General features: G+C 36.3%; 2 protein-coding genes and 1 long non-coding RNA gene across 9 annotated transcripts; all 3 read right to left on the reverse strand.

Moving 5' to 3' along the window:
- Nucleotides 1-1,683: 1,683 nt before the first annotated feature.
- On the reverse strand, nucleotides 1,684-7,725 carry LOC104215115 (protein NPGR2-like). 2 transcript variants are annotated; one of them, XM_009764860.2, is made up of 6 exons: nucleotides 7,335-7,725; nucleotides 6,356-6,621; nucleotides 5,245-5,497; nucleotides 3,825-5,041; nucleotides 3,248-3,401; nucleotides 1,684-2,216 (listed from the first exon to the last, which is right to left on the reverse strand). In XM_009764860.2, the coding sequence occupies exons 2-6, from the start codon at nucleotides 6,605-6,607 to the stop codon at nucleotides 1,900-1,902; spliced, it is 2,193 nt and encodes a 730-aa protein (XP_009763162.1). In that variant the 5' UTR covers nucleotides 6,608-6,621; nucleotides 7,335-7,725; the 3' UTR covers nucleotides 1,684-1,899. The 2 variants fall into 2 exon arrangements, with proteins under 2 accessions (XP_009763162.1, XP_009763163.1); XM_009764861.2 differs by lacking the exon at nucleotides 7,335-7,725 and adding an exon at nucleotides 7,083-7,290.
- Nucleotides 7,726-10,066: 2,341 nt separating this feature from the next.
- On the reverse strand, nucleotides 10,067-15,064 carry LOC104215114 (uncharacterized). 6 transcript variants are annotated; one of them, XR_011400256.1, is made up of 4 exons: nucleotides 14,173-15,064; nucleotides 13,785-14,060; nucleotides 11,099-13,589; nucleotides 10,067-10,848 (listed from the first exon to the last, which is right to left on the reverse strand). It is a non-coding gene; the product is annotated as an uncharacterized lncRNA (long non-coding RNA). The 6 variants fall into 6 exon arrangements; XR_011400255.1 differs by having other exon boundaries at nucleotides 10,067-10,543; nucleotides 10,619-13,589; nucleotides 14,173-15,058; XR_011400257.1 differs by having other exon boundaries at nucleotides 10,067-10,543; nucleotides 10,682-13,589; nucleotides 14,173-15,057.
- A 1,421-nt stretch (nucleotides 15,065-16,485) lies between these two features.
- LOC104215119 (glycine-rich cell wall structural protein 1-like) lies at nucleotides 16,486-17,112 on the reverse strand. Its single transcript, XM_009764864.1, has one exon. It carries the CDS (start codon nucleotides 17,110-17,112, stop codon nucleotides 16,486-16,488), a length of 627 nt encoding a protein of 208 aa, XP_009763166.1.
- Between the last annotated feature and the right edge of the window lie 8,081 nt (nucleotides 17,113-25,193).

Below are 25,193 nucleotides of genomic sequence, written 5' to 3' on the forward strand. Positions count from 1 at the left end.
TGCAGTGACATGCTTTAGTATTTTGGCTATAACTTTCTCTACAGATGTCCATATTGTGATTTCTTTACCTTTCTGGAAACTAGACACAAAGGACTACAACTTTCTTTTTGAATCATCTCAAAATTCCTTGTAGATCAAAAGATATAGGCTTCCGAAGTTAGAACAGTGAACCTGCGGATTCTTCTTCACTGCGGACCGCACAAAATCGAGTGCGGCCGCAAAGGCCTCTCTGCAGCAGCACAAAATCAATGCAGACCGCACTAGCGGGTTCAGAGATCTGCAACTTCTCTGAGCCTGCAACAGCTATGTTTTAAGCCTAAAACATCCCGGAACCTATCCGAAACTCACCCGAACCCTCGGGACCTCAAACCAAATGTGCATACTAACTCAAAAACATCATATGGACCTACTCGTGCGATCACATCATAAAAATAACATGTAAAACCATGAATTAAACCTCAAAACTCAACATTTCATCAAGAACATTCAAAGTTCATAACTCTTCAACCGAAAGTCCAACTCACGTCAAATAAACTCCGTTTTTCACCAAATTTCACAGTTGTCTTTTAAATACTATAACAAGTTTGTACCGGGCTCCAGAACCAAAATACGGGCCCGATACCAATGGTTTCAAACATTAATTCTTTTCTTCATTTCTTAGATAATTCAGCAAACTAATTTCTTTCAAAAATTGATTTCTAAGGCTTGGGACCTCGAAATTCATTTCCGGGCATACACCCAGGTCCCATATTTGACTGCGGACCTCACGGGATCGTCGGAACACGGATGCGGATCCGTTTGCTCAAAATGTTGATTAAAGTCAACCAAAATCAAAATTTTTAACTCTAGAAATTTCTATTTCTCATCTTTTCATATAGAAGGCTTTCCGGATATAGGTCTGGACCACACACGCAAATCAAGGTGAGGTAAAAAGGAGGTTTTTAGGCCTCGGAACACTGAATTTGTTTCTAAAATAAGTGATGACCTTTTGGGTCATCACATCAAGGCTGCTTCCATGGCTCAAATCCGAGACCTATAGATCACATGAAGATCACTTTACCGTTGCTTCAAGGCTCCCTTCACAAAAGTACCTCTTCTGTAATGAGAAAATGACCCTATTTGTGTTATCAATATGCAAAATTTAAAATGGTCTTTCGATTAATGCCTAAGAATTGCTTGATTTTGATCTGGTTGTTCCCTAAGACCCTTTTAGCATACGTAGTCTCAGTTTTGGATAAAATCTAGAGGTATTATCACTTTTAGCCCGTATCGGAAACTAATTATATTTGGTAGCTGAAAAAGTATATAAAATTTGTATAATTTTTTTTATATAACATACAAAATGTATTTCTATATCTATATATATATATATATATATATATATATATATATATATATATATATATATATATATATATTCCAGCTATTATTTTGAGAGCGTTTATACAACATCATTTTCCCTTAGATATATATTACCTCTATTTCTTTGTTTGAAAGAAACTATCTGAAATAGTTTTGGTTCTACTGAAGTTTACCAGGAAAATTAACGTTTTCTAAAGAGAACTAGCATTTCATATTCCATGAATATTTCCAATAGCTAGTCAATTTCCCAAATCAATTCCAAACGCATATTATTGTATGAAAATCTAAACGCCTATGGATAATCTCACAGATAGCCAAAGCTCTCCACAAACATCACTAAAATCCACCTTAATATCATGCATAAATACACCAAAAAGCAGCTGTTTCCCTAAACTAGTACTTCTACTGTTCTACCACATTAACACAATTACTCTATTATACTTCTGTTTCCCATTCGCGCCCCTCTATGTATTACAAATTTTTTACATGTGGGATGGTTCAGCTATTGGTAAAACATGTGAAGATCAATCATTGGACTCATCTGAATGGTTCAACTGGTGCAGATTCTTGGAGAAGTGCAGCAGCCTCAAAGCACTCAGCGGCTTCGAGTGCAGATGCACCATTTTCACTTTTGTATAACAAGCCAAGATTGTACCAAGCTGAAGAATTTGTTCTGTCAATCCGTAATGCATCGGTCAGAAAGCTTTTCACGACAGGCAATGATTGGCCGCTGAGTTGTCGAAGAACAATGGCAGTGGAAACCAAACTCGGAACATGGTTTGGTTCTATGTCTAAAGCCTTCTGAAAAGATTGTAATGCTTCTTTGTGGAGTCCTCTAGCTTGATAGAGTAACCCTGCAAAATGACCACCATTGTTGATACCTTCAGAAGTTGGCTCTGTAAGATCTCATCTCAAAGATGATTAAACAGAAAACATGAAAGAAAACCCTGTTTAATCAACATTTACAAGACTTGTCTATGTAACATCATGCAACAATTTTTCCCCAAAAAAGCAGTACCTACTATGCAGACTCACAAATAGCGCTATGAGACGCCTATTAGTCCATAAAGGTTTCTATCCTATCTAATTTACACACTTAAACTCCCCAGCATCAGACAAAAAATTATTTATTTGAAAGACCAAAATCTAAAGCCATTAGTCTATCTGAAAAAGACAGGCAACAAAATAATCAAATGGATTCTTATCTAATTTTTCCTTCACTTACAGATATAGTTTCAAGTAACGAGTTTAGTGTATGAAAGACAAAAGAGTAGTACCAAATTTGTATTACTACCAAAATTCAAGTCTCATATCCCATCAGATAATTTTAGATGGAAAAGAAACACTTGCTCACTAGTGTTTGATGCAGGTCTATGAGCGTTTAATACTTTACAATGTACGCCACAATCTCCAGCCTTAATGATAAGCTGGGCATTAAAATCACATACTAAAAAAGAAGTGAAATATTTCTAATGTGGAGCAATAAGAATGCTGATACATGGGGGGTCAGGCAATTCAAATGCAAATCTTTCAAGATCATGATCGAAGTCTTTAAGAAATGAGAGCATATTGTTTCTCCGATCTTCTTTACTGGGTTTGCAAAGAGGCATAAAACAGCAGTGATCAAACCCACTTTGGCTCTAAGATTACAATCTAAAACTTAGTATATAGCAATTTAACCCCCCCCCCCCGGGGAAGGTGTTATTAAATTGCCTTGGCAACAGATATTCACAACGAGACTGCCTTGACCTGTGCCAGAGGGATAAATATCTCTTTGCGGAAAGAAAAACTAACTCCAACCCTATATCTTGTACACTCCAAGAAACATCTTATAAGAAAAGTTCAGAACATATGCCAAGATAAATGGAAAGAAAAAAACTAATACCTGCAGAGTGGCATCTTGAAGCAGAATGAGGATTGATAGCCTCAGATTTGATTAGGCAAACCTCCGCATCACGCCACTGAGACAAGCTTGTGTAAACATTTGCTAGGTCATGCCATGTTTCCATTTCTAAACTTCTAGTGTTGTTTCTCATGTTCTGTGGGTTTAAAGGGCAAAAAGAACAACACAACTGATGAGAGACGGAGAATTAAAAGGACAAAGCAAAGTACAAAAGCCAGACAAACTACTAAGGAATACAAGATTGAACTTGAACATCCACCAATTTCCTACAGTCCTGCCTGAAGAAGAGAAATAGGATTGAAAGAGAACTGAAACAGAAGATTACATTTGGAAAAATTCCTTCCCCATTTTCCCTCTTCAATTGCAAATGTGAAGGTTCTTATCTCGGAAAGAGAACGAATAAAGGTTGAAAGCAAGCGCTTTGCAAGGTCATGTATCGTTTCAGTAAGTGTCAAGAATTTGAAAAGTGTCACTAAATTAAACTAGAAGGTCTATTAGACTTATTAGATTAGCAAGATTTGTTATCCAAGTTGATATTTCATGTCATGAGGAACCATACCTTTAACAACTTTTTCTGAACTCCAAAACTTTTTCTCTGAACTTGGAGTACAGCAAGAAGATGAGTATATGTCTCCACCGCATCCCGCAGATGTTCCTGGGCAATCTGTAGTTTAGCCTTAGTGCGTAGTAGTTCTCCTTGATTCCATTTTCCTGTTTCGTCTAGTGCAGCATTAACTATGTTTTCTGCATCTATATACCTCTTTTGAGCAGATAGTATACGAGCAAGAAGAAGCCATCCTTTGACAATAGATCCTCCCTCCAACTTCAACAGCTGCTTTGCATAGTAGAGAGCAATATCCAACTTTCTCTGCTCTGCATTCTCCAAACTAAGGTAGAAAAGAACAGTAGGATTTCTTCCTTCAGTTATCTTTTGAGCCGATTCAAGTGATTCAAGAGCTTCACTCAGTCTTGACGTTCTCTCAGAATCAGACACGAGGGCACGAGATCGACCTGAGAGCAGAAGACCAAGTAAGCATTTTGCAACACTAGCCATCTGGTTACATTTCCCATCAATTTTTGGGAGCACTTTCCGGGCATACCCCATCCCTTCTTCCGATAAATTGGGATACTCTGCACAAATTTTGGCAGCAAGTAGTAACTCAAATATGCCGTTCTCGTTGTCCCTGTTATTCATTAGGTTCCTTAACAGATTCAAAGAGACCATGTCATCACCTTCTGCATAATAACACAGGGCAAGGGTAGTGTACTTTTGTCTTCTAACAACAATTCCAGGGAGCAACTCCTCAACCTGATGGGCGAGTGCCCTAAACTCACCTGCAATGGATAATGCAAAGCAGAGGTGATCCAAGATCGATGGATCCCATACAATTTTATTGACGATGTATCTTCTTAGAAGAACCAGAAGCAGCAAAATAGCTTCTTCTATATTGTTTCTAGGTATGAAGGAACCTTCTGCCTGTGCGCGAAGATTTGGAGGAGCTGCATCAGTGCCACTGTATAAGAGAAATATAGCATACTGCTTTTCTATTTTGCTTCTCGTTTCCACATCAAGATTCCACCGATAAAGCAGGGCCCTTCTATATGACAAGATTGCTTCTTGAGGAGCACAAGCTAGCTTCCACAGCTCAGGAAGTAACTCCATCGCCTTGTTCAAGGTTTCCAACAATTTGCAATCAGCAGAAAAGTTCTCATGTAAGCCATCTGGCAAAGCAGACTCAACTGTATCCAGTATCACTGTACACGACTGAGCAGCTTCTGCAAAAGTCATAAAGGAAATCTTTAATGCCCAATAACAATCGACAATGCCAGTACATTAAAAAGAATAAACATGCACAGAGCAGGCATCTTCTTGACTCAGTATTCCACAATAAAGTCAGCGGAATTATAATTGCCAAAGAATAAAATATGCAGTAGAATAAACACATATCATGAACTTAGCTAATAAGGTGAGGAAGCACCTGTAAACCTCCCAAGTGCCTGCAGGGATATTGCTTTGAGCAAAATGGCCTCAAAGAGCAGACTTACTGCATGCATTGACATAGGCGGGATAGCGTCGCTAAGTGAATTCCGTCTTGGTATCTCACATCTTCTTGCAATCGAAAGTTTTATCTTGGGAACCACCGCAGCAATATCTATTCCATCAAATACATGAAGAGCAGCCTCAATGTTACCTTTTTGATACTCAAGCCGACCTAATAATGCTCTTGCTTCCTAAAATAAAAGTGTCTCTTAGCCTCCAAGTAGAATATGAAGGGAATAGAAGTTGTAAGTCAAGAGCTTTTACTCATGAGAATTCAAGTTAGTTATGTCGTCCACCATGGACATTGCAGCTGACATGTTGAAAAGTTTTTTGTATTTCAATACAGTCACGCCATGTTAATTTTCGTTGATATGACAGAATCTCCAGTTTTAAAATGGTATTAGTGATCCATTACAAAGTAAAATATAAGCACACCATTACGGGAGAATTGCAAGTAAAAACAACGGTAATCATCATTCATGCAAAGAAAGTGGGGAAAACTTTATGTACAACTTCATACAGAGATGTATATAAATCAGAGAAAGTCTCATTCATTTAAACCTTTTGCATGCAAAGTAGCTTATTTTCCTTCTGCTTCCATTATGAATTTAATTTTACTCACATGCTACTGATCCATCCCCTCAATTCTTTGAGGATGCAAGAATGCACTTTACTCTTTAAATGTAAAAATAACTGTGTCTACCAAATCATCGGTCTGATTATATAAATTTTAGACCACGTACACAGTGGAAAAAGAAATACATGGACTTCTATTCCCTGTGCCTCAGTAAGAAAACAAATCTCGGTTTGCCCAACACCAGATTAACAATGGAATTTATCTAATAACAAAACTAGATTCTGCCATTCTCAACTGAAAAATTCCCTAGTATCTGGAATGTATAAATGAGAAAACTTCCTTACTGCATCAAAATCAAATTGAGAGGCAAAAATTGTGATAATAACATCTGATTATGAAAAAGATAGGAACAGTTAACTATGGGATCGAAAGAAAAGCTAACTTCATCATTAGTATCCTTTGCAGCACCAACCTCATAATTCAAAATGCCACTCTCACGAAGTGATGATTCTGCTTCTTCTATGTTACTGGTGTCTGCCTTAGCGTCATCTCCGGCTCGCGAAGAATACCCACTAGCTGAATAGTCCCGAGTTGCAAGAGACTCGGATGATGGAATAATATCTTCAATCCTCAGTTGTTCCCCTGAGCAAATGCACTTCATCATCTTCCGCAATCTAAGGCTTAAACTAATTTTCTGCTTGTAAATCCAATACTTAACTCTCATCCTGTCTCATTACGCTGAAATGTTTAATCACAAAACATATCAGAACCCACAGTGGAACATGAATCAGAAGTTAGTAAACCAACAACAATAATAACAAACTCAGTGTATAAGAGAAGAAAGCAAGAAAAAACAAAAAAATAAACTTGGCATAGAATACATAACAAAAATTCTACTTTGATTGAAAAAGGAAAAGGAAAGATTAGCCCAAATTCAATCTCTTTCCCCTTGCAGGATTGTGTGTTGATTACACATATACCCTTTTAGCTGGAATTCAAGATGACCCTTTTTTCTTCCAAAGAAGGCCCAACTAAAAAGTTTTACACTGTTCAAGAAATGTTGCACCTAAATTATGTGGATCATAGACATTAAATACCCTAAAACAAATAGAACAAAATTATTAAGGTTTGTAAAGCCCTAAGATATTGAATTGAGTAAAATTAAGCAAAATCCAGATACAGGAAAAACCCAACATTACCCAAACAGAGCCTCCTCAGTTGAGCTAAACACAAAGGGTTTAACCAATAACAGAACTGAAACAAAAACTCAATAATCCAGAAAAGTTCACCAACAACCAAGCAGATGTTGCATCATTCAGGGGAGAAGATTTCAACTTTCTTAAAGCCAGGACAGCTAAAAATTTCAAGGGGAAAAAAAACTCAATGTATCATAAAAATGGGTGCAAGCAATCAACTCCAAACAGTGAAAGATAGGGTTAAATCAAAAGTACCTTTTGATTGGTAAAAAGCATTGACTGAGCTGAGCCCACAAGATATTAAAGCCTCCACTACCTCCCATTTCTTCCAAAAATTAAAGCTTTTTAGCTTGATTTTCTTGACTGAGTTAAACCCAAAAATGAAGAATCCAAAGCTTTATAAAATTATGTTTTTCTTGCACAAGTTTTCAACTGTAGATTTTAGTGGTTCTATTTACACATGGAACTGTGGAAGAGAAGATTCAAAAAGTCAGACAGACACAAGTAGTGAGTGCATTAAATGTGAGAGACCCAACAAACCCTGAAATCTTCTCTTCCTTTATCAGTAAGAAATTAGAATTTAGAATGCAGCAATTATTTTGTTAATGTGGGTAAATTTTTAGTTAATTGTGACTAAGATTTTTCTTACAATAAATTAGTAAATCTCTGACAGAGTCTTGAATTCCTTTGCAGTGGGAGTACTAAATTTAATTATGTTGATTATTTTAATGGCTGCTTTAGAGAAAGGAATAGAATGGGTCCCATTGTTGAATTTTGGGTACAAAGGCCTTTCAAATGTCTGTCAGTTGCCAACTGTGTATTTAATATAAAAATGATTCTTTCATTTACTGATTTATTTCTCTTTTCTTAACTTTAAGAATAAAAATTATCAATTGTTTTATCCCTCTGCACGTGCTTTATTTCATTTTTGTTTTTCGAACGGAATACTGCTTTATTTAAAGTTTTAAACTACAATTGATAAAGCGGATTACTTGGAGTCCGTTTGGACATAAGAAATTTTTCTTCTTTATGTTTGATTATGAAAGTTTTATATTTTTTTTAAATCCAATTTGAAAATGTATTTTCCAATTTGAAAAGCGACTTCTATTGAAAAATTGGAAAGTTAGTATTTTTAAGTTTTACAAATTTACCCTACAACTATCCACCATCTGATTGAGTGGCCTTGGACTATATTTTAGTATCCACTGTTGAGATCTACAATTTATACTTTTACCCGAAAGAGCCACTACAACTTCTATTAGAGATTGTTCGTACAGTTAAACAATCAGAATGTTTGATTGTTTGTTTTAAGTCGGGTGATTTTGATATTTTTTTATATAAATTATGGGTATAAATCATGTTTCATAGTTATGAAAAAAGTACATCCAAATATGTTACAAAAATTATAACCAAATACAACTTTATCTTTAAATCAAATTTTAGTGAAATTCCAAATTTTAAAAAAAATAATTAAAATTTATTTCCAAACGCCAACTTAAAATTGATAAATCCATATTGCAAATGTACATTGTTTGCGATAAGAGGAGAATTTTTTTTATTGTTTAAAGTTGAATGAGAAATTTAATTTTTAAGACAGAATGAGAGGAGGAAATGATTTTAACCCCAATGTATTACTGATAAAATTGGAGGTGATGCAGGCATATTATTTTGTATCCCAAATTAAACAACAAGAATTTTCCAGAGTACAATCCAAATATGATTTGCAATTTATTTTTGTTAAAATAAAATATGTGAAAAGTAAACACAAAGGACTTAGCTAGCGTTTGGTTATAGATCCCAAATTTGTTTTGAAAAATCTTATTTGGTGAAGTTTGGTTTGAAGATGAAAATGTGTTTGGACATACGTTTTCAAAACATATTTCCCAACTTTATTTTGGAAAAACATGTATATAATTCCCAAGTTTTGGGATTTTGGCCCAAAATCAGCAATTGGGGTGATTTTGAAATTTGGGATTTGGGATTTTGTCAAAATATGGACAAAATTTATGGCCAAACATGAATTTTGAAAATAAATTCCAAATTTATTTTGGCAAAATTCATGACCAAATGGGTCCTTATTGCTCTTTAAAGAAAGAAAACGGCACTCCTGCCATTTTCAGTGACTCAAAGGGATATGACATTAACTTTTTAAATGTGTTAGTACATATAATTCAACAACCTTTTTATTCAAAATTTAAACTTTAGAAAGAGAGTCATACTTCCTCTATTTTATTCTATGTTACATATAATTCCACTATATTTGATTCAACATAGAATTGATGATCTTAATTTAATTTATATATATTATATTAATGATCATGGAAGAAATGTTAATGTAGTGGTCAAAGATCAGATTGATAGAGAATATCCAATTAAAGTTTTAAGTTGAATAATCTTATGAGCTTAGTATAATAAATTCTTGAAATTTTTGAAGATTATTAAATGTAATGGTGTCAAACATTTTGAAACATTTATATGAATCCCCTCCATTCTTACTTAAGTTCCATTAAGAAGAGAAAACGCTTATTTTGGCAATGGGACTTCAAGATTTGGAATTGGTTTTTATCCATGCTTATTTGTCCACTATACAAAAAATAGATGTCCATTTTTACTTGTCTGATTGGAAAATCAATGGATAATTTACCATTTTATACATATTCTACCCTTCTTATTAAGTAGTACTTATTTTCAATTACTTTTCAACATATAATAAATAGGAGGTAATAATATAGCAAAATTATCAAGTTATTTATTGTTTTTAAAGAGGGGTGCCAAGTCAATAATGAACAAGACCTGGACAGATGGAGTACCATTCTATGAGATACAATATTTTGGGTTTATGGTATTATCCATTTTACCATTGCTAGCTAGGACTGCATGCGCTGATTATACCTGTCCATGGTTAATTTGTGTTGAAGACGAAGTTTCTGAACCTCTTGTGAAGTAATCATTGGGCCTAAACACAGCACACATATATTGGGCATGAATAGAGCAAATATACATTGGGCTTGTTATATATGACTATGGAACTGTCCTTAATACATAAATCAGTACAAGCACAACTGATATACATAAATTAGGGATTTACTATTTGTCTCCCATTATGCAGGACATTGTCCTTAAATTATGCTTGTACAACTTTTATTGTTTGTCCTTTGTACAGATACAGTGACAGATGTTTTCTCGCTTTACATTCCTAGTTTTGTATATAATAGCATATAGACTTTGTAATACATAGGAGCAGAAATACAAAGAAGCTAAGAAAATCTTTCTCTGCAATTTTTTCTACTTACATGGTATCAGAGCAGGAGCTCTAATACACACATATACATTTTTTTTATCCTCATTTTTTGCTACGGAAGTCCCCTCTGTATCTGATGCTTCATCTGGAACAGTTTTCACAGGGACTGTTCCAAATCCCATTGATGGATCACACCCCTATTTTTTGAACTCTTCAGATTCACCTGGAATGAATCTAATTAATGTTAATTTTCATGGAAGCAGTTATGGAAACTGGAGGAGGGGAGTTTTGATTTTACTTTCTGCTAAAAACAAACTGGGTTTTATAAATGGATCTTGCAAAATCCCAGAAGAAAGCTCGCCTTTGTTTGAATAATGGAGAAGATGCAATGATATGGTCATTGCATGGCTGTTGAACTCTTTGAGCAAAGATATAGCTGAGAGTGTGATTTACTCTCAAACTGCTGAGGAACTTTGGAATGAGCTGGAGCAGAGATATGGACAGGCCGATGGTGCTAAGTTGTTTCAGCTGCAAAGAGAACTCAACAATATTTCACAGGACACCAATGATGTTGCAGTATATTTTACTAAACTTAAAAGGATTTGGGACCAAATGAAGGTTCTTAACACATTCATGACTTGTAGTTGTGAATGTAAGTGTGGAGCCAAGAGTCACAACCAAAAAATGAATGAGGACCAGAAGTTAATCCAGTTCCTCATGGGTTTGAATGAGGGGTACTCAGGTGTTAGGGGAAACATTCTCATGATGAAACCCCTACCTTCTACAGCACACGCATACTCTATCATTCTCCATGAAGAATCTCAAAGGGAGGTCCATTCTGCAAGCCAAGTGTGCACTGAATCTAGTGTCTTCAATGTTAATGCACCAAAATGGAATAGACAGAAAAGCAATACTGAATACAGGGCAAATAACCAAATTTCAGCAACGACGGAAAAAGAAACAATCATTTTTGCTCATATTGCAAGAAACCAGGGCATAACAAGGAAAAATGCTACAAATTGGTTGGATATCCAGTCTTTTAAGTTCACCAAGCCTAAGAGAAATTATGGAGACACTCAAGCTAATATTGCCACTGTTGAAGAAAGGGAAAGAAAGCTCAGGTGGTACAGTGGGTATTGGAGGAACTGTACCTGCTATGATAAGTACACAGGGGTTCTCTAAGGAACAGTGTGAGCAGCTGATCCACATGTTACAGGCTATGCAAGTTGGAACCTCTAATGGTTCAGGTACTGATGCCAATGCCAACTTTGTGGGTAAAAGTTCTTTCCTGCTTTAACTATATTTCTTGTTTTACCACTCATACATCTAAATATTGGATAATAGATTCTGGCGCTTCCCAACATATGACATTTGATAAAACATAATTAAGAAATATGAGAGCTCTCTCTGTCCCTATTCAAGTAAAATTGCCAAATTCTTATGTGGTCAAAGTTTATTACATAGAAAGTGTTTCTCTCTCACCCAAATTTCAATTACACAATGTTCTTTATATACCTAGATTTAAACATAATCTTCTTTCTGTTAACTAGTTATGCTTGCAACTAAACTGCCTTGTCATTTTTTTTTAAAATTGGATGTTTTGTGCAGGCCCCTTCTCTGAAGAGGCCAATGATGCTTGGTGAAGCCAATGCAGGAATCTATCTGCTGGAAGATGGTTCATTAAAATCTAGAGTGCCTGGGTCTGATCCTACTTGTTCAGAATCTTTACTTTATTTCCCTAAAAGTTTTGAGAAGACTTGTAGTTTAGCCAATTCTGAGTCTTTTGGTCCAGTCCTTTAATTCTGCCCCAGAGTCAGTTCAAACATCTGTAAAAGGATCTTTTGCATCTAATGAGAAGATGACTATGGATGAAATTAATATTTCTCATTCTACGAACCCCAATAGACTTTGGCATTTAAGATTAGGACATCTTCCCTTCTATGCAATGAAGAACATCAAGAAAATACCTTGTCATACTTCAGACAAACATATTTTTCCTTGTGACATATGCCCCATAGCAAGACAGTCCAAATTGCCATTTCTAACTAGTAGTATAAAACACTGTTTTGAGATGCTTCACATAGACATTTGGGGTCCATACATTGTTCCTACATACAAAGGAGAACGATATTTCCTAACTATTGTGGATAATTTCTCAATATTTACTTGGACTTATCTTTTGTCTTCAAAATCTAATGCTTTTCCTACTTTAAAGTCCTTTTTGACCCTTATTGAAACACAATTTTCAGCCAAAGTTAAAGTAATTAGATCTGATAATGCATATGAATTACGAACAGGGACTGTTTCTTCAAATTTTTTTCTTTCTAAAGGAATCATACACCATACTTCTTGTACTGCTATCCCACAACAAAATGGGGTAGTAGAAAAAAAACACAAGCACTTGCTAGAGACTTGTAGAGCTTTACTTTTTCAATCTCATTTACCAAAGAAATATTGGGGCGACTGTTTGTTAACAACTACATACTTAATCAATAGGTTTCCTTCAAGAGTTCTAAAGCACAAATCCCCCGATCAAGTTTTGTTTGGCAAGGTGCCCGATTATTCGTAATTACGACCCTTTGGTTGTTTATGTTTTGCTTCTACTCTAAACAGAAACAGGGATAAACTACATACTAGGGCAATTCCGGGAGTTTTCCTAGGCTATCCTTTTGGAAAAAAGGGATATAAAATTCTAAACCTTCGGTCCAATCAAATTTTTGTGACTAGAGATGTCAAATTCTATGAGTTTATATTTCCCTTTTCATATTATGCACCTCTGTCAAAGTTATTTCCAGCAAGCATTCCTGTTGTTGATAAGGATTTACCCATTTTTTCTTCCCACCAAGAATCTCAGAATCAAATTATGACACAAGAGATCTCCTCAATTTCTTCCCCTAGTCCTACAGATTTAGTTTCTCCTATTTCCAGTTATTCTGTTCCTACAGGTGAACCACTTCCAGCAGATGGGCTACGCAGGTCAGCCAGAGAGCACAATGCACCAAAGTATCTTTCGGATTATATATGTAATGCAGCTTTTTCGGTTATATCTCCTAACCCACCTATCACACCCTTTCATTCTTTCTTTTTTTTCTGTACTTTCACACTTCAACCAACATTTTATTAATTCAGTATGCCATATCACTGAACCTAAGTCTTACCGAGAGGCAGTACTTCATCCTGGTCGGCAACTGGCTATGGCAAAAGAACTTGATGCTTTAGAATCCAATGGTACTTGGGAAGTAGTTCCTCTTCCAGCCAGAAAGAAAGCACTGCCTTGCAAATAGGTTTACAAAATAAAGGTTAGATCAGATGGGAGTTTGGAAAGACTAAAAGCAAGATTAGTTATACGAGGAGATACACAAAGGAAAGGGGTCGATTACACAGACAAATTCTCTCCTGTGGTAAAAATGACTATTATTGGGTGTCTGTTGGCAGTAGCAGTAAAAAGAGATTGGAAATTATACCAACTAGATGTGAACAACGCGTTCCTTCATGGAGACTTGGATGAAGAAGTCTTTATGAAATTTCCACCAGGTGCTGCAACACCAAGTGATTCCCATGTCTGTCGTCTTTGCAAATCTCCCTATGGCCTAAAACAGGCATCTCGCCAATGGTATGCACGATTGTCATGTGCATTGGGAACCAGAGGTTTTACTTCCTCCCTCAATGACTACTCTCTATTCTTCAAATCTTCTGGTACTCTCACCACTATTATCGCAGTACATGTGGACGACATTCTCCTAACAGGAAACAACCAAGCAGAAATTAATGAGATTAAATCATTTCTTGATTTTGAATTCAGAATTAAAAATTGAGGAGAGGCAAGTTATTTTTTGTGAATGGAAATCTTACACAAGAATGGTGGACTAATTTTGACTCAGAGAAAATTTGCTCTTGATTTACTTTCTGAATTTGATTCTCAGCACTCAAGGGTTGTTTCCACTCCACTTGACTCGAATTTTAAGCTCACAGCAGATTCTGGAGAGCTTTTGTCAGATCCAACAGTATACCGACGATTATTGGGAAAATTAAACTATCTGACTCACACTAGACCAGATCTTTCCTTCACTATACAGACCTTGAGTCAATATATGCAAGCCCCCAGGACCGGACACTTCCAAGCTGCTTTGCATGCTCTTCGATACATCCAAAATGACCCAAGTTTGGGTCTTTTCTTCTCTTCGGAACAATCTTTCCAAATTCTCAGTTATTGTGATGCTGATTGGGCATCTTGTTCGGATACTCGCAGATCTGTGAGTGGATTCTTCTTGACTATGGGCAATTGTCCCATTTCGTGGAAATCGAAAAAGCAACAGGTCGTTTCCCTATAATCGGCGGAAGCTGAGTACCGATCTCTTCGCAGATTAGTAGCTGAACTCTCTTGGATAGTACGTCTTCTCGCTGACATCTCTGTTTCTCCTTCACTACCGGTCTTCGTCAACTGCGACAATCAGGCAGCGATCCACATCGCCAAAAACCCAGTTTTTCACGAACGAACAAAGCACATCGAATTAGACTGCCATTTCGTTCGCGAGAAACTGCTTGATTAGCCGGACCTTTGCATCGGCATTTTTTGGGCAAGTTAGGAGTCCGATTTCGGGCTCCCACTTGAAGGGGGGTGTTGAAGACGAAGTTTCTGAAGCTTCTGATCCACTTGTGAAGTAATCATTGGGCCTAAACACAACACACATATATTGGGCCTGAATAGAGCAAATATACATTGGGCTTGTTATACATGACTATGGAACTGTCCTTAATACATAAATCAGTACAAGCACAACTGATGTACATAAATTAGGGATTTACTATATATCTGTCTCCCATTATGCAGGACATTGTCCTTAAATTGTGCTTGTACATTGTCCTTAAATTATGTTTGTACAGCTTTTATTGTTTGTTCTTTGTACAGATACAGTGGTAGATGTTTTCTCACTTTACATTCCTAGTTTTGTATATAATAGCATATAGACTTTGTAATACATAGGAGCAGAAATACAAAGAAGCTAAGAAAATCTTTCTCTGCAATTTTTCTACTTACAATTTGTAAGTATTATCAAAATAATTATAATTCGCTTAAGTTAGTAATATAACTAGGCTGAGTAAACTCTAGAAGTTTTCAGATTTATTCCTACTATATAGCGAATGAGAAATTATGATTTGATTTTCGTTTAGCTTAAGTAATTTGCACAACTGCTGGATTAAAGATTAAGACTTTATATATTTTGTCAGCCGTTCTGCAAATCTACGAACAAGTTATTACCTGCAAGAGGTATGAAATTTGCACAATACTTCGACGAGCTAATTATTTTAATCATAAAGCGCTATCGTCTAAAGAAGTATTTCCTTTTCAAAAATCTATCACATCGATCTTTTCATTTTCCTGCGAATCCAAGTAATAATTTCTCCCAACATGCAAAACAACAGGTGGGATAAACATGAGTTTGGGAACTGCGAATTAGCCTGGGACTTGTGTCCACAGAAAAAGAATTGAATTTAGAGCAACGAAAGGGTAACACTGATTTTGAATAATTATAGGCCAGAAAAGAAAATTTTACAGTAGTACTGATTTCGAGTCTTCGACCCTCGATTTTTCATGCGCGCGCACACACGTGTGTATATATATATATATATATATATATATATATATATATATATATATATATATATATATATCAAGAGGTAAATATTCTCAGTCTTATCTTCATGCATTTGACGAGTGCAATCAGGGGCGAAGCCACCTTTTACGACCACCCTTCACTCAAATATTACACTGCGTATATAAGTAAAATACTGATTTTAGATGTATAAAATATATATTGAACACCTTTTGTCGAAAATTCTTTTTTAGTTCTTTCAAATTTGAAACCCTTAAAAATATTTTTGACTTTGCCACTGAGTGCAATACGTACGTGATAAAGCAATATATTTGAATGTGTAGATATTAAGGAATATATATATATAGCCCAATAGGTTAGAAGGACGATTTCATTTCATTGATAACTTGCATGTGAATAAAAAATGCATGTACGTAACAACATGGAAATTAATTAATGATAACAGCATTGTGGTACATGCTAATTAAAAGTCAACAATCTTTTTCTTGAAAATAATGCAAGTCCTTGCATGTTTTTGAGTTCATGCAACTGAAGAAACTAGCTAACAGTATTAGTGATGTCCACCAATTCCACCACCAAAAGCACCTCCAACTCCCCCACCAAAACCACCTCCAAATCCACCATATTTGCCAAAGCCTCCTCCTTCACCACCACCTTTGCCAAATCCGCCTCCAGCTCCAGCTCCAGCACCACCACCTTTGCCAAATTCGCCTCCAATTCCTCCTCCTGCTCCATTGCTATCTCCTCCACCATTTCCAATTCCACCTCCAATGCCTCCACCTTTACCAAATCCTCCGCCTACACCACTACCAACACTTCCACCTTTGCCAATGCAATCTCCACCAATGCCTATCCCTTCTCCAATTCCACCACTCTTTCCAAATCCTCCTCCAACACCACTACCAATTCCACCACCTTTGCCAAATCCTCCTCCTACGCCACCAACTCCGCCTCCTTTGCCAAAGCCACCACCAACTCCACCTCCAATACCACCAGCCTCTCCACCTATTCCTCCTCCATTTCCAAATCCTGCACCACCTAAACCACTTCCACTTCCAATGCCGCCACCAAATCCACCCCCATACCCCGCTCCAAACGCACCACCAAATCCACCACGCTTACCCATCCAGAAAAACTTCTCATCATCAACATCTTTCACCTTTCTCGCAAGAACCATATTACTTCCCACAAGGACATGAAAGCAAACCAATGCTAACACACATATCCTCATTCCCAGGCCTATCATCTTCAAGGAATTCATGTGAAATTACGTGACTTTTCTCTCTCTCTCTCTATTTTCGATATATATATGCAAATAGCATTAAGAGTTAAACGGCTTTATATACTTGTGTATTCTTATGTGGTACGTACTTCACATTCTTGCTCTAGCTAGCATTGATGCGCTTTAAATAGCTTCAACTTCTACCCGTTAGCCGCACTGTAGATGCTGAAATAATTATGGAACTGGTATAGAAGTGCCCTTCTTTCAGTTTACAGTTACACTTTGCAATAAAGAATGTTCAACTTTATTATTATTATTGCAATATAGTATAACTGGCCAGCCACTTTACAACATAGTGCATGAATAATGGAGTGGATAACAATAAATTTGTTCCATTTAGATCTCTTCGCACCGTAAGAATTTATTTCGAGGGTGAAAAACTAGTAGACAGTGGTGGCTTCTGTTAATGATCGATCAAGTTACAGTTCACTCTCTGATCAAAGAGCATCTATACTTATTTTTTGAACAATAATTTTAATTTTTTCAAAAAAGTGCTAGCTATACCTTTACTTCCATTTTTATTTGAACAATAATTTTGTTTTTTCATAAGTGCTAGGAGAGTAGCTTCTTCATTTCTTGCTTGCTTGTAATTAATCATGATCTAAATCGTTTCAGTCCTCCCTTTAGACATGTATAAGAATTTTTTTTGAATATTTAAAAACATCACATTCAAACAAATTTGCAAGGCTATATATTGTCCTGTAGTTTTTTTAATTTCTTTTTCCACTGATTCAAAGAATTTTATTATCCCAGCTTTTCCCGATGAAGGTACTACTCCTTAGTCAAGTGTTCTAAAAATAAATTTTTATTTTTACTTGTCACTTTTCGCATATCAAGAGAAAAATAACTTATTTTTCATGTTTTGCCCTTAGCATTAATTACTCATTCCAAATATCTTTTCCAAATTTATTAAGACTATACACCAATTAATATGGGTGTCGTGGTAAATTATTCCCTTCATTTATTACTATTTCTTAAGGGGTATGAAAAGTCCATAGTGGACAACTAAAAGTGAACGGAGGGAGTATTTGTTTCCTCTCTTTTTTTTCATTGCTTTTATTCAATTATCTTTAAAGCTCATACTTAAAGGCATTAATTACCAAAATTTCTCTCTGATAATTAATTTCTCCAGAATTTTGAATGACAAGACTTCTGCTGGCACAATTGGGAGCTGAATTTTACTTCTGTTGGCTCAATAATTGGGAGTTGAAATTAATTTACTCCCTTAGAATTGTATGTATTGTCAACTTTAACAATGTAAAAGAGAGATTGAAGAGAGGAGAAGAGTAGAAGAAGACTTGGAGAGAAAAATTAACAGATTCTCATTTCTTCTTCATACTACAGTAGTGTATAGTAGATTATATATATACACAGCTTCTAACCGACTTTAATTTACTAACAAACTAGAATTACATAAATAACTATTGTATTAAGTAACTAGCCAACTAATACACAGCAGTTTATATTCTCAACACTCCCCCTTAAGCTGATGCTTTGAATATATTCTCAATACCAAGTTGATTCAACAGGGCCTCATGTTATGCTTTTCCAATGCTCTTGGTCAGTAGATCTGCTAGTTGATCCTTTGTTGAGAGATGATGAGTTGTGATTACTCCTTGACTCAACTTTTTCCTTACAAAATGACAGTCAATGTAAATACCTAATTTTTGCTCTTTCCATTTCTCCTACATTTTATTTTTCTTCTAGGTTTCTTGTGTGCATTTATAGATTTTTGAATTTGATTTTAGTCTAGTTAGTTTGTTAAAAGGTTTAAGGGATTGAGTTAATTATTTCAAAGTTGAAATTGGCCCAAATTTGGACAAAATTGGCGGCCCAGACCCGGTCCATTTGTAGGTCTGCTGAGCATAGTAACAAAACGACGTTGTTTTGTTTAATGAGGCAAGATTGAATCTCAGCCACTCATCATCACATGATCCAACGGTCCTAATTCAATCTCTCACCTAGGTATTTAAAACCTATAGAGACCGAAAATTGCCCCCATTTCCCCATATCTCTTTCTTCTTCCTCTCTCTTCTCACTCTCTCCTCTCTTCTTATAGATCCGCCTGTCGCCGCCCAGCGCCGCCCGCCGAAATTTGCCACCGGCGGCGGCCAACCTCCAATCCACCCCAAAATTTCACCACTTCTTCCGCTCAACCTCCTCTCCATGAATCCGAACCCCAAATCCCCATAACCCTTCTCAATCTCCGTAAATATAAGCTTAACCGAAACCCTAGCCGCCGTTCACCACCTCCAATCTCCGCTGAAATCGCACCATTTCCTCCTCTTCTCCTCCTCCCTCCATATCTCCAACTCATGTCCCCAAAATCCCCATCACTGCCGACCCGAACACCCAACTGTCCCGCCATTTCTGCCCTCCCACTACCTCATTCTTTAAGCCTATTCGATCCAAAAACTTAATTTCCTTCTAGCATGACGCCAGAACTTATTTGTTTAGGCGTATACTAAAAGGAAGCTTGCGTTTTGGAGTCGTATAATCATTGGTTGATATCCTCGGCATCTTCTCGTTGTGCGATTTGTCCTCGAATGTGCCCGAGTTTTGATAACACCTCTTTCCTTTTTCTGATTTCGTTCTTGTAATTAGCATTAGGTTTAAAGTTTAATTCTCATTCACGTTTATGTTGTTCTTATAAATTTAATTAGTAATCTGTTGTTTACTATTATTTTCATGTCATTATACGCTGCTTCAAATCATTCCTTTTGTTGCTCGTCATGATTAGTTTAGACGTATCGGTTAGGCGACTGAGATCAATTGAGCTACTTTTTGACTGATTAATCATTTAGTTGGTTACATTGATCTGATTCATATGTGAGATTTCTATGTCGTTCTTCGTGTTAGTTTATTTTTATCAGTTTAGTTTTTTTGATTAATTATTGGTCAGTTCAGAATCAATAGTGTTTAGTTGTCATGTTTCGTTATGCCTCCGGACTTTAACTGAATTTTCAAAGTCTTTGGACTCCAACTGAAACCTGAATCATTTCTTTAGGTTTCTGATTTTTGTTGCCTACTATTTTATTGTAGTTATTGTAGTAATATAAGTTCTGTTAGTGGTCGATTCTAGTTCATTTTCTATCTAGTTTTCAGTTTCGTCTTTGCTTAGTCAATCTTTTTCACTAAGTTGTTTTCTCTGTTAACATGTGTCTTGCTTGGTTTGATTTTAGTCATTAGGTTTTAAGTTCTCTTGATTGATTAATGGTTCAGTGATAAGTTTCAGTCACATATTTGTGGTAGATCAACTATGTTCTGGTTACTTGCTTTTCATTTGGTTGGAGCAAGCGGTTTGGTATTGTTGTTGTTAAAAAGCTGCAGAGTAGATGCGTAATCATATGTTAGGGGTACATTAGCAACTTATTTTTAGTGCTAGAGTGGCTGAAATACTCCCTTTTACCCCATGCTTCTACCACAGTTGTTGAAGGACTGTCCTTTCCCCTTTTGGACATACTTTTAGCACACAAAAATATGTCTTTTGGGTAGTTATTTGGTAGCAAAAGTTAGTCCTTTTGGACAGACTTTTGGTAAACCAAAATCTATCCAAAAGTTGCTTCTTTCTCCTACTTAAGAGCTCATTTTGACGCACACAATCGAACACACTTAGCCATCACCTTCTATACCTTGAAAAAGCACAAAACTTCAGAAAAGATCAGCTGAACATAATTAATAGTGATCTTAAAATTCTGAACTTCGTGAGTGTTTCTTAGAGTGTAAAACTTGTAAGAAAAATAGAGGAATCCTAGGTGATTGCATGAGGAAGTAGCTACTGGTTTCAAATACTTACTTGCTGGATTTTTCTGGGCTGTTTCTTGAGTCATAAGTTGTTGATTTTGCTGCTGTTGCGTTGCTAAAATTAAATCCCTCCCTTGCTAATATTTTTTCTCTGTTGATCAGGTAATTCCTCAACTATTGTACTACTTTTGGGTCAAGAATGAATGGAAAGGGAGTGTTTTGAATCCCTTTAGAATATTCTATACCTTGAAAGTATTATGTTTGTGTATAATCTGTTTCCCTTTTAAGTATCAAGCATGTACAAGAGTTTAGCTAAACTTTTTTTTGTGTTAGTCAATGACTTGTTTAGATGATGTTCTAATTGCTGATTTTTCTGTGTTAGACATTCCTTTCTACCTTCAATAGTGTAAATCTTGAATGAAGTTTATGGAAAGTCCTTTCCATATAATGCTTATGTTGTTTAGAATGTTGTAGTTAGAGTTCATGTTGGTCTCCTAATGAAAATGCTCTTAGTGACCAAATCTTAAAGCATGTTAGTGTCATTATAATCTCATCTTTCTCTTTTCTTAGTTATGAGTTCATATAACTGCTCTTAGAGGTTTTGCACAATTATTACATGAGTTGATGGCTTTTCTTGTTTACTGATGGTTTCAAACTTAGTTCGAACTGAATGTCATATGAGTATACGGGTAAAAGAAAAACTCAAGATGTTTTAAATATAAATAGACTTGAGTTAAATAGAAATTGAGTTTTGTTCTCTATTTAAAGAAGATATGTAATAGGAAATTAATATTGTTTAGTAGTTAGATTGCCAAATTTGTTTAAAAACAATTACTAAATGATCCAATGTTGGTGTAAATTTAGGCAATTTGGTGTCACGATCCGGATTTCCCACCCTCGAGAGTCGTGATGACGCCTACTCGTAGAAGCTAGGTAAGCCATGAAATATAGAAAATTCAATCTCTTTTATTTTTAACTCTTTTTAACGAATTGAATTAACAGGTGATCAACATTTAAATAATAGCGAAAGATGAAATTGAGCGGAAGATTTAGACTAATATAATACCAAAATCAGTACGAAAATGCCAACATGCGTCTCTACCTAGAAACCAGTGTCACAATATCCACGGACTGTCTATGAATACTACATACAAATGTCTAAACAAGGAAATACAGTCTGGCTCGGAAACAAGTGGAAACAGAATATATAAATAGATAGAAGAGAACGTCGGGCCTGCGGACGCCTGTAGGACTACCTCGGGATCTCTGAGTGGACTGAAAGCTGGCTCCCCAAGTGCTACTGTCCAAATACTGCTCTGGTATCTGCACATAGTGCAGAGTGTAGCATCATCACAACCGACCCCATGTGCTGGTAAGTGTCTAGCCTAACCCCGACGAGGTAGTGACGAGGCTAGGACCAGACTCCAGATGAACCTGTGCAATTATATAATATACAACAAAAAAATAAACAAGAATAAACAATGTAAGTGGGAGGGGGTACATGCTACGGGAAACATATCAAATCCAACAGAAGCTAAAGAGTGATAAGAGAGAACAGTTCAAGTTCTACAACAAACAATAATAACACTATTGCTGCGCACAACCCGATCCCTTATCATTTAACACTGTTGCGACGTGCAACCCGATCCATTTATATTACTGTTGCGGCATGCTACCCGATCCAATATAACATTGTTGCGGCGTGCAAACCGATCCAATATATAATAATGTTGCGACGTGCAACCCGATCCAATATATAATAATATTGCGGTGTGCAACCCGATCCAATATATAATAATATTGCAACGTGCAACCCGATCCAATATATTTATATTCTTAAACTCAACCATACCACGAGTCCCGACAAGGGATCAACAATAAACTACACTATCCCGGTAAGGGAATTCAACAGTAAAAGTATATATACGTCCCGGCAAGGGAGAATCAGCTATAACCAATCTTAACTCAATCCCTACTTATCTCAGCTAACACCAATACTCAATTATAATTACTTTCCACGAAAATAAACTTATTCCTTGCTCAATATCGAGAATCACTAATTAAAGCATCCGTAGTATCATTTAAGAACACAACAAATATCAATTTAAGACTCACGGTCATGCTCGATACCAACGTATAGATACTCATCACCATGCCTATACGTTGTACTCAACAAGAAGCAAATAGCAAATAGGACATAACTCCTAATCCCTCAAGCTAAGGTTAGACCGAACACTTACCTCAAACTTCCACGGCCAACTCAAGCCTCAAACACCGCCTTTCCTTTCGAATTCGGATCCAAATCAATTGTATCTATACAAAATCGACTTCATAACATCACTAAACGCTAAACAATCCAAAAAAATCGGCCAAGAGGTGTGGAAAAGATGAAGTTTGTGAAAAATAATGAAAATCCTGTAATGTGTTTTGTTTTTCGAACTTAAAATAACTAGGCGAAATTACTCATCGCGTTCGCGACAGGTCCATCGCGTTTGCGATGGGTTAGGCCTACTAAGCCTTCGCGTTCGCGGAAGACGGCTCTTGATTGCGGAGAAATGACCCCTCGAGCCTTCGCGTTCGCGTCCATATGGTCACATTCGCGTAGGTTTAATGCCCCACCCCCTGCCCAGGCTCAATTAGCCTTCGCGTTCGCGTTACCAGGCCCGCGTTCACGAAGGGAAGACCCCTCAACGCCTCGCGTTCGTGACCTGGGTTACGCGCTCGTGTAGAAGGAATTTCCTTCAGCATAATTAACACATCAAGTTCGCTAAGGTCCTCCCGCGAATGCGAAGAAGGAAATATCAGAATACCAACAGCTGAAAACCTACAACTTTTAAGAGTTTAAAACCTTCCGAAACTCACCCGAGCCCTCGGGGCTCCAAAATCAGACGTACGTACTAACTCAAAAACACCATATGAACTTATCCATGCGATCAAATCGCCAAATTAACATCATTAACATCGAATTAAACCTCAAAAATCAATGAATTATTTCAAATTTCTTAAAACATCAAATTTTGCAATTTAGGTCCGAATCACGTCAAATGACATCTGTTTCTTACCAAACTTCACAGAGTTATCTTAAATCATATATAAGACCTGTATTGGGTGCCGAAACCAAAATACGGGCCCGATACCAACATGTTCTAATAAAAATTCATTTGAAATTCCTTTAAACAATTTCAGAAAATAATTTTCTTTAAAAATTTATTTCGCGGACTTGGGACCTCGAAATTCAATTTCGGGCATATGCCCAAGTCCCATATTTTCCTACGGACCCTCCAGGACTGTCATATCATGGGACCGGGTCCGTTTACCCAAAACGTTGACCGAAGTCAAATTAACTCATTTTATAGTCAAAACTTTTCATTTTTCATAGATTTTCATATTTAGGCTTTCCGGCTACGCGTCCGGACTACACACGCAAATCGAGGTAATACTAAATGAGGTGTTCAAGGCCTCAGAATACAGAATTCAATTTAAAAGCAAGTGATGACCTTTTGGGTCATCACATTTGACTAGGCCCATTTTATTGTGAACCAAGTCCATAAGCATATAAGGTGGCCTAATGCCTTGAAAATCTAATAAGCAAAAATGACCCAAGCCTTCAAATGCCGATTCCTTTACTAACTCCAATAATAATAGGTTTTCTAATTTTTATAATGTAAAACGCTAGGAAATTAGTAGGCGCGCTTTAAATCACGGAATTGCTTGCATAGCGTGATGCTTAACATTCAATAAATTAATTCAATAATCTCATACCATACCCATTAGTTTAATTAATTTCTAATCTAATTAATTATTTTGCTAAAATTGCGGATTTGCTTACGTAGCGCGATACTTAATATTTTAGTAATTTCTTTAAGTGTAACTTTTTTTTCAAAAGTAATAATGTACTAATAATCTTTGTCATAACTACGGATTCGCTTGTATAGCACTGTTACGATAAAATTAATAAATTTCGTCTCAATCACGCATTCGCTTGCGTAGTGTGGTTATGGCATCTTATTATTCAAAATTTTCTTTAATTTTTCTAATAATTAAGGAATAAAAGTGGATAGTTAAACATGAAAATCATATAAATCACAGTTTGTCCAAAATTAATTCAAGCCAAGTTTTAAGTCAATAAAGCGACCGTGCTAGAACCACGAGACTCGGGGAATGCCTTACACCTTCTCCCCGGTCAACAGAATTCCTTACCCGAACTTTATTTTCGCGGATCGATATAAAAG

This window comes from Nicotiana sylvestris, chromosome 6 (assembly GCF_000393655.2).
Source record: "Nicotiana sylvestris chromosome 6, ASM39365v2, whole genome shotgun sequence".
In the NCBI taxonomy this organism is placed as follows: Eukaryota; Viridiplantae; Streptophyta; class Magnoliopsida; order Solanales; family Solanaceae; genus Nicotiana; species Nicotiana sylvestris.

What these genes read in the sequence shown, in the direction of transcription:
- LOC104215119 (XM_009764864.1), bottom strand. Translation starts at nt 17,112, where the DNA reads ATGGTTCTTGCGAGAAAGGTGAAAGATGTTGATGATGAGAAGTTTTTC.
- LOC104215115 (XM_009764860.2), bottom strand. Translation starts at nt 6,607, where the DNA reads ATGAGAGTTAAGTATTGGATTTACAAGCAGAAAATTAGTTTAAGCCTT. An exon ending in GGCACTTGGGAGGTTTACAG is followed by an intron (nt 5,042 to 5,244) that starts GTGCTTCCTCAC and finishes TGACTTTTGCAG; the next exon opens with AAGCTGCTCAGTCGTGTACA. An exon ending in TTCAAGATGCCACTCTGCAG is followed by an intron (nt 2,217 to 3,247) that starts GTATTAGTTTTT and finishes GTCATTTTGCAG; the next exon opens with GGTTACTCTATCAAGCTAGA.